The 9,655-nt window shown below is 36.6% G+C and overlaps 1 protein-coding gene across 1 annotated transcript in view; it reads left to right on the top strand.

Moving 5' to 3' along the window:
- The first annotated feature begins 5,105 nt into the window (after positions 1 to 5,105).
- Positions 5,106 to 9,655, top strand: part of LOC107705014 (apoptosis-stimulating of p53 protein 2-like) — a 41,691-nt gene continuing 37,141 nt past the window's right edge. Inside the window, exons 1-2 of the mRNA XM_016508128.1 lie at positions 5,106 to 5,457; positions 7,506 to 7,653. Of these exons, the coding sequence (XP_016363614.1) occupies positions 5,449 to 5,457; positions 7,506 to 7,653 (157 nt within the window). The 5' untranslated portion in view covers positions 5,106 to 5,448. The remainder of the gene's footprint in view (positions 5,458 to 7,505; positions 7,654 to 9,655) is intronic.

Raw genomic sequence — 9,655 nt, 5'->3', positions numbered from 1 at the left:
GAGCACCTATAGGAACATGGTGATGGAAAAAAAAAAGAGATAAAAAATATATATATGTCAATGCTTTTGCATTCTCAGAAAAGTTCTGCATTGCATTCACACAAGAAACTTTGCATTCGCTCATAAATAACTACTTTTGACTGGTTAATCTCCGAAGATTGTGCTACAAACAGTGATAAAAAAAACACTTTAAATTAAATATAACATTTTTGTTTGTTAGTGACAGCTGTTTGGGGGTTATTTTATGGCACCAATTTCTATTTGTTTTACTTTGCTGTTGTCACACCTTCATTCCACGTCCAGTTGTTCAAAAAACTTAATCTGAATTTTACTTTTCTGTTGGTTTTTCAAAGCAAAATTGGATTGATTCACAATGATCCAGATACACACTTCTTCAGATTACCACATTTGGATTATTAGTGCTCTATGGAGCACCTATAGGAACATGGTGATGGAAAAAAAAAAGAGATAAAAAATATATATATGTCAATGCTTTTGCATTCTCAGAAAAGTTCTGCATTGCATTCACACAAGAAACTTTGCATTCGCTCATAAATAACTACTTTTGACTGGTTAATCTCCGAAGATTGTGCTACAAACAGTGATAAAAAAAAACACTTTAAATTAAATATAACATTTTTGTTTGTTAGTGACAGCTGTTTGGGGGTTATTTTATGGCACCAATTTGTATTTGTTTTACTTTACTGTTGTCACACCTTCATTCCACGTGGACTTTTTCAGCACTGTTTTCCCTGAGTTACTTTGCTGTTATGGACACTCATTAGTTTCATCTCTACTCTATTACTCTATGTACTCTACTGTTTCAGTTCTTAGCTGTCATCTCTACGTGCTGTGGTGCTTCTTCTCTGCTGGATTTACACTGATTAGATTATTAAAGATAGCCTATTTGCCTGAATCTTCTTCTTCGTGTGTGTTTATTCAGCCCAACGGTGACACCTGTAGGCTACTTAAAGGCTTAAGAAGCTTAATGTCTACCTGTCTAATGTCTGCGTATACAAGTGTTGTATTTTTGGTCCAGTAAGTTTTATTACATTTCTGTTCCTAAAATCCGCCCTTCTGCTGGATCAATCTAATCCTGATTTTTTTTTTTTTTGGATCAAATGTATCCCAATCTTACTAAAACGTTTTGAACAACACAAACTGACAATTTGATCCAGATCAATCCCAAAATTAGATTTTGTGATCTAATCTGATTTCAGAATTCTGTTATTCTTTTGAAAAACACATTTTCAAGATTTTACCCAATCTGATTACTTTTGAACAGCTGGCCCCGTAATCCTAACCCGGGTTAAGGATTGAATAGAATGAAATTTGGAAACATGGAAAATCATAACCCAGTATTCTGTAAACCTAAGGGTTACAATGGCCTGGGTTTAACTATTTTAAGTGTGAAAAGCACAATATGGCATTTACACTGTACTGTACACTGTGGTACATTTGCTGTGTGCTTTTTCGTGTTTTGCTTATATCTATATGCCTGATGAAGGTCATGGGGCCAAATCGTTGTGAATTAATCTATTTTAGGATACGTTTTGAAATACTGATAGTGTATTCATTCATCATTGCTTTGATAATTTTGTTTGTGAAATGTTTTTACCTCAGTCGTTCACAACCTGCAGGTGTTGGATTCACGGGAACGGTCCAAATGATTCAGACTGATTTGCGAACCGAGACCGTACTGACTACGTAGTTTGACCGATTCGTTAAAAAGATCCGACTCAAATTAGTGAATCATTCGTTTAAACAGGAACTGCGCCACCGTCTGGTCATTTGTGACAAGTGACGTCATTCTACTTCGCAACAGGTAAAATAACTGTAAACACCAATAATTCATAAACATCTTTGCAAATATATATTCTGTAGAGTGAAAATTATCTGTGGACCTTTACAAGTTTTTTGTTTTAGAATGTAGGCCTGCATTTTAATTGCGTTTGAAAGACTTGATGTGTTACAAAATATACATACAAAACTAAACAGAGGCACCTTGGTTTGTAATTGCAACAATCTAACATTTTTTAACCCTAATAAAATGGTTATATTGTAAATATAGTTTTCCTTATGCCTGTGGTGTAGCCAAACAACGATGAATATCACCCATTTCAGAAAAGGGGGGATTCTGTTTAGATGAAATTATATGCATGAAATGCATGATGAATTCGTTCTTTCTTATTAACTTTCATATATTTTGCTACATTTCTGACAGTTTCATGCAAATTTCTTTAGAGTCTGTGTTGTTGCACTGATAATTTGCTGCTGACATGTATCTGATAAATTTGAATCTAAATGTCGCTATAGTCTTCCAAAACAATCCTCTGATCTTGAAAAATCATAATGGAAAAAAAAGTCTGGATTTATGCTAATTTGTCTGGTGTTACTGTCTCCTTTGCAGAAACAGTGGTAACACCACAGACATGAGTATTAGCACCAGTGCTTATAAGCACCACCAGTAACTACAAATAATAATAACAATAAATAAATAATAAAACAAGCAACAAACATTTTTTTTTTTACAAATTCTGTCTCTCTTTTGTCCCTCCATGAAGAATGGCCTGCCTGTAACTGTTCTAGTATTGTGTTATTTTGGTCTAGCTGGCAAAGAGGCAAAGCAAGTAATAAGTCAGCACACAACATCATTGCAGAGAGATGTTGCTGCATGCACAGGAAAGTCAAGTCATGGCATATGGATTTGTATAGCATTTTTACAGTATACTATTATGTCAAAGCTTCACAGAGATGCATGTTTCAGTGCCAGTAGCCTTAAGTGCAACCAAAAATTATACTGGATATCACTGAATACCCCTTTTCTGATGCCCAAAAGACCACCAAGAGGTAGCGCCAAACATTTCAGTAGGGGACGGTGATGAGGAGACTGGGGCAAATAAATATATGGTACAACCTTAGGTATATACATTTAAGCAATTATGAGCCAAATTAAATGAGAAGGAGGACCAAAAATGTCCCCCTGTTTGGGACAGATGAACAACAATTTGAAAGATTTATGAATATGTAAAATTGAATAAATTTTAAATACACTTCTTCTTCAACTTAAACATCAATTGCTGTCACTATCACTGTACACTAAATGCGTCCAGCCTGTTAGGTTTCTGACTTAACAGGGTGGACACTAACAGGGTGGACAGCAAAAAAATGCTAACACAGAAGGTCTATCAAATAAAGAACTGAATGTTGTTTTTTTTTAATGGTACTTTTACAAATAAGTCATATTCACAAATGTGTCATATTCACCTTAACAGGGTGGACATGTTGAAGTTGACCACATCAGATTGGAAAGATAAAATAAGTAAAAACAGACAATTAACAAAACAGAGGCTCTCACTCACATCCCCCAGTTGTTTTCCCTCCAAGGAAATGATGTCAGCTGTTTGATAAGATGTCATTTCCTTTTTCCAACTTTCATTTAAAGGGCCAGTAGTCAAATATAACAGGGTGGACAATCGAATACATATACTGTACATTAAAGAAAACTATTACTGATATACCAAACAAGGTTAAAAGATAAAAAATCACTCATATTAAGTGTTGTATTCATCATCAAAATAGCAGACAGGCCTGGGGACATAGGAAAAATTGTGATATTTGATGGTTTAAAATGCTGTAAAATGTTAAGTTTTATATATAAATAAAAACTTAAATATGCTTAAAGTTCAAAAAGTGTTTTTTTTTTATGTCAAAGACAACTTTAAAAATGATGTTGAACATTTTAAGGCAATAATATCATCTTTACTGGGGACACAAAAGGCACCGAATGGTATTGGAAGAGTGCAGAGAAGGAGATGGAGCAGGTGAATCAGGAGATTAGAGTTTAACAGTGTAGCGGCTTTGACCTTTTATCTCAAGTTAGATATCTCAATGATGACATTTTATTAGATTAAGCACATGTTTCTAGCCATTAGATTCTGGGACTGGAGTAAAAATATAGAGAATGTCTGTCTTTTCCCTTGTTACTCATTGTGTTTTATTTTACAATACTATATTGTGGTTTTGCTGTTATATAAATGCATCTCCATTAGGTGGAGTTCTTTATTGTGGATATAATAATTGTTTCTGTGGCATTGTCCACTCTATTACTATTGGCCACCTGTTATGATTATGGTCATTATTTATTGGCTCTGTACTGCGTAAGCCTTTTAAAAGTTGGATGACCGAAATATTGTAGTTTGTATTCTGCCAGAAATGCGTTTGCACAAAAAAGGTACAAATTAATAAACGATCCCATATCATATTGAGCATGTATTTATATGGACTGTTCTTTATATTGCACAAGAACAGTTTCTTTCCCCAGGCAGTGTACCTTATGAAGAGTTAAATGTTCTCCCCATTGTGCAACAAAATAACCTTATATTTATTTATCACCCTACATCATATTCCTAGTACATCCCAACAACTTATATTTTTTTATTTAATTTTTATTCTATTCCTATTCTATTTTATCTATAGCACACCTGTACATACAATTTATTCTTTTTTTGTGGTTTATTTAAATTGATGCATATGTATTTGATTCACATCTTATTTGTATTATCTCTGTGTTGTAGTTGTTGTCTCTGTGAACTGGAAGCGTGACACTAAAACAAATTCCTTGGCAATAAAGCTCTTTTTGACTTCTGATTGTGGACACACTTGTTTACTCGTTGCATTTGCGCGTCCAGACGTTTCGAAAAGCCTCTCACATCAGCTATACGCATCCTTGTATTAAACATTATTGAATATATATGTATATGCGTGGGGTACAGAACAGGTTTATTTTCTAAGCGCCATCTTGCCCCGCCCCCAGAGAGATGACGTCACGCTCGCGAGCAGCAGCAACAGGCCGAGAGCCAAGCGTCGCAAAGAAGAAGAAAATTCCTTGGCAATAAAGCTCTTTTTGACTTCTGATTGTGGACACACTTGTTTACTCGTTGCATTTGCGCGTCCAGACGTTTCGAAAAGCGTCTCACATCAGCTATACGCATCCTTGTATTAAACATTATTGAATATATATATATATGCGTGGGGTACAGAACAGGTTTATTTTCTAAGCGCCATCTTGCCCCGCCCCCAGAGAGATGACGTCACTCTCGCGAACAGCAGCAACAGGCCGAGAGCCAAGCGTCGCAAAGAAGAAGAAACACTTTGAACTGTGATAAGACTAGAGCTAACGTTACTGAAGAAGTCACAGCTACGTGAACTTGTTTTGCCACCTGAACATCTGAGTGCTTTTGTGGTCAATACAACAGTCATCGATATTCGTGAGCTGCTGTCGAAAGAAAAGCTCTCGCGGAAGGAAAGTTTGGGAAGGCCTCTGACGTCACGCCTCTCGGGACTCTTTCGGACGGTTTTCTTCGCATATAACTGAGTTTATAACTCGATTAAAGCAGTAAATACAGTCCGAAGTCTCGGTGGAAACATCCTCAGCGCGACGCGAAAATGATGCCGGTGAGCGAGCAGACTTTGCTTTCATATTCTCGTTATTTATGTAAGAAGTTCAGAAAAAACACTAGGCTTTGCTTCTTTAATATCTCATCTGAATATATATTACCTGTAATGCTTATGTGACTATTGTATTCGATTAATGTTGGGGATTTTACAAAGTAACATGATATGAATGTGTTGTTGTCATAATAAAGCAGTACTTTGAAAGTGAAATAATTTCACATTATGTCTTAAAAGCCTTTATTACCTAATATTGTGCTTCAGTCCAGACAATATAAAACAATAGGATTGTTTCTTGTGTTGTCAATCAGTCTCTCATTCACACTAGAGTTCTCCGCTGATTTACTTTTTTTTTTTTAAATGTTTATTTTCCAAATTAATAATAATGCAACTGCAAGCATTCCAAACATTTCCCCACACTTTAACTCCTTACAAGGAAAAATACAAGTAACAGGTTATTTTATGTTCCTTACATTACGCACAATATTGGTGGTCTTTACCAGATGTTTTTATTATTATGCGAAAACCATCAGAATAGTTAATTTGGATGCATTAGCCGTATTGACTGTATTGATTAATTAGGAGGGTCAGTCTTCATTGGCTGTCAGAAATCAAATACTCTCTCAGCAGGTGCTTCTGTTGAATAACTACATACTTCATGACCATTAAAAACGTTTATTCCCTAATGTAGTATGAATGTAATACAGATGTACTTCATCGGTCATGTTGTCATTGTCGTGTGACCAGCAGCATCTCATATGTGTCCCTGCAGCACAAAAGCAGTCTTAAGTAGCACAGTTATATATAGCAATAGCCAACAATACATTGTATGGGTCAAAATTATCCTTTTTTCTTTTATGCCAAAAATCATTAGGATATTAAGTGTTCCATGCTCCATGTTCCAAATAGTTGTATCTCGGCCGAATATTGTCCTATCCTAACAAACCATACATCAATGGAAAGCGTATTTATTCAGCTTTCAGATGATATATAAATCTCAAAATTTCCAAAAATTGACCCTTATGACTGGTTTTGTGCTCCAGGGTCACAGTAAATGCTGCTCCATCTGAAAGCATGTGAAAATACCACATTTAATTACGTTTTTCCTCCAAACTCACTTCATAACGTCAGTCGAGTGTTTGAAATAAATCCTTCTGTGAGATGATGAGGCTTCTTACACTGAATAAGGCACGCAACATGTGTCATAGTATTTAAGCAGTGATAAAGCCATTGCATTATAAATATACTTTATTTGAATGAAAATTACAATAATAAGAACTCCGATAAACCGTATATTGCCGTAGTCGTGTGTTTATTAGTCACGTTGAATCAATGAAAGCAGTTGAATCTTCTGTTTATTCAGCTGCAGCGATAGGCATTTTCTGGGTTTCTTCTGCGAGGCGTATTTGGAGTTTCAGCGCGAGAGCGCCCTCTGGCCTTCAGATGGAGATTTACTGCTGATCACAGAACCGTGCTTCACTGAAAGATACGCACGACAATCGCAGCTTCTGTCGAATCGCGATCTCGATTCCATTTCGATTTATCGTGCAGCCCTAAATCTGAGGGTGCAAAAAAATCTAAATATTGAGAAAATCTCCTTTAAAGTTGTCCAAATGAAGTTCTTAGCAATGCATATTACTAATCAAAAATTACGTTTTGATATATTTACGGTAGGACATTTACAAAGTATCTTCATGGAACATGATCTTTACTTAATATCCTAATGATATTTGGCATAAAAGAATAATTTTGACCCATACAATGTATTGTTGGCTATTGCTACAAATATACCCCAGCGACTTAAGACTGCTTTTGTGCTGCAGGGTCACATATTGCCAGGATTTGAACCTGACAGCTCAATGCTCTGCACATGTTGTGTCTTTCTCTCTCCTAACCAGCTGATGATCATGTGTGTTAAATCAGAGAGAGGCATAGAAAATGTGCAGCGGTGGTGTGATGTCTTTAACATTACAGTCGGTTCTTGCTTGAAATCGAAGCGATCAGCCTGTGTGATTAAACTCTCAGCCTCCACATCTGCTCGTGTTTTCCAGATGTTCCTGACTGTGTACCTCAGTAACAGTGAGCAGCATTTCACAGAGGTGCCCATCACGCCCGAGACGGTGTGTGGAGATGTGCTGGAGCTGTGTAAGGAGCCGGGTGAGGCCAGCTGTCACCTGGCTGAAGTGTGGAGAGGCTCAGGTGAGAGCTCAGAGAAGAGTGGGGCATTCCTCACCCTCACCAGCCTCTGACCTGTGCCTTACAGATCAGATTTGAGCGCCAGATGGCTTTGCATTCAAATGAGGCACATGTTAAAGGGTTAGTTCACCCAAAAATGAAAATTAGCCTGTGTTTTACTCACCCTCGAGGCATCCTAGGTGTATATGACTTTCTTCTTTCAGACGAATCCAGTCGGAGTTATATTAAAAATTATCCTGGCTCCTCCAAGCAATGGGGGTAAGCGTGTGTTTCTGTTCAACAGTCCACAAGACGTCAAATAAAGTGCGCACATCCGTAATGAAACGTGCCTCACACGGCTCCGGGGGGAGAATAAAGGCCTCCTGTAGCGAATCCATGCTTTTTCATAAGAAAAAATATCCTTATTTCAAACGTAATTGGCAACTCTGGCTGTGACTCAAGCGTGTTGCTTCAAGCGCATCAATTCAAGCTCTGTATTGGAGCCTTTCATATCATAATACTTTTGCACAATGAAAGATTATTAATAGCCTTTCTTGTTCGTCTTATCTTTCATATGTTGCTGCCTCATTGCTGTGCTTTACATTTAAAATAAATGTCTTTTAATTTTATAGTAGGCCCTATTTATTTATATATAAATAAATTACTTTTTTTCATGAATGTATTTTACAACCATACAAAGAGCAATGTGTAACATTTTACCAGATTTAGTCCAACACTTATTCACTTTTATTTGTTCCCCACTAAATAATGTTTTTTTTTTCACAAAAAGATTACATTTTATAAAATTATTGTGCACTCATGATTTTTCTCGAGTAACTTTTGCTACTGAATTATCCACTAACCTAATTTATAGTAGTATTTTTGTCAGATTATGATTATATATATATTACATATTTTACGTTTGTTATTTTTTCTTTAGAAGAAAGTTATCTATATTTAGTAGATAGTGTGTAACACAAAAGAGTGATGATCAGTTCAACACACATTGAGGTATAGAAATTCTACACTGATTAAAAAACTGCGCTGGTATCGGATCGATATCGGTATCGGCAGATTCTCAGAATTTTTGTTATCGGATTGGGATCGGTTCTGAAAAAATGGTATCGAGCCACCCCTAATTTTTAATATAATTCCGATTGGATTCGTCTGAAAGAATAAAGTCATATACACCTAGGATGCCTCGAGGCTGAGTAAAAACGTGCTAATTTTCATTTTTGTGTGAACTAACCCTTTAAACCTAGATCTATATAACAGCAGACCTGCCAACCTGTATGGTATTTTGTGTAGCGGCTACACATTTTGACCTCAAAGTACGTTGGTACGATTTGTCATTTTAAATTACGAAAAAATTGGTGAGGCCTCTGTCCACATGCAGGATTCAAATCAAGCATCAGCAAAAGATGAAGAGTTCGACCAATCAGGGCATTTTTTTTTTCTTTTTCGGTTTAAATAACATCCATGCACTTTATTTCTCTCCAAACCGGCTCTGTTTGTGTGTCTGTGATTCTACGCGCTGAGATGAGGAAACGCCTCCCTGCTTATAACCAGCATTTGAAAAAGCAACACATGCCAAACATCTTACCTTCTAATGACTTGTAATGAGAAGAGTTTCTAAACCTGTTGTCCAACAAAAGAGAACATTATAACTTGGTTTTACTCCACAACATCATTCGAATGTTAGAAATATCTTCCATTTGTGATCTGATGGGACTTCCTATAACAGAATGATGCAGAAATGGAGCGTAGCGATAGTTCTGGCAGGCCATGTTAGTCAAGCTCGCATCAGCTGAAACTCAGCTGATCCACGTCTACCTATAGGATCACGACACCAATCATAATTCCCTTCATAAGGTCCCTTCAGTCATTATTCAGCAGCTATCGCTTCGCTTAGGAACTAATCAGACGGCGAATTCCATCTCCATAGGAAGCGTTTAATCTGGATTTTCGACAGGATTCCCACAGAGTATCTCACCAGATTCAAGTTGTGAACTTAAGCGAATTCGCC

Source organism: Sinocyclocheilus anshuiensis, unplaced genomic scaffold (assembly GCF_001515605.1).
Source record: "Sinocyclocheilus anshuiensis isolate Anshui unplaced genomic scaffold, SAMN03320099.WGS_v1.1 scaffold31, whole genome shotgun sequence".
In the NCBI taxonomy this organism is placed as follows: Eukaryota; Metazoa; Chordata; class Actinopteri; order Cypriniformes; family Cyprinidae; genus Sinocyclocheilus; species Sinocyclocheilus anshuiensis.
The sequence above is the reverse complement of the archived record's forward strand: the minus strand, read 5'-3'. Positions and strand labels throughout refer to the sequence as shown.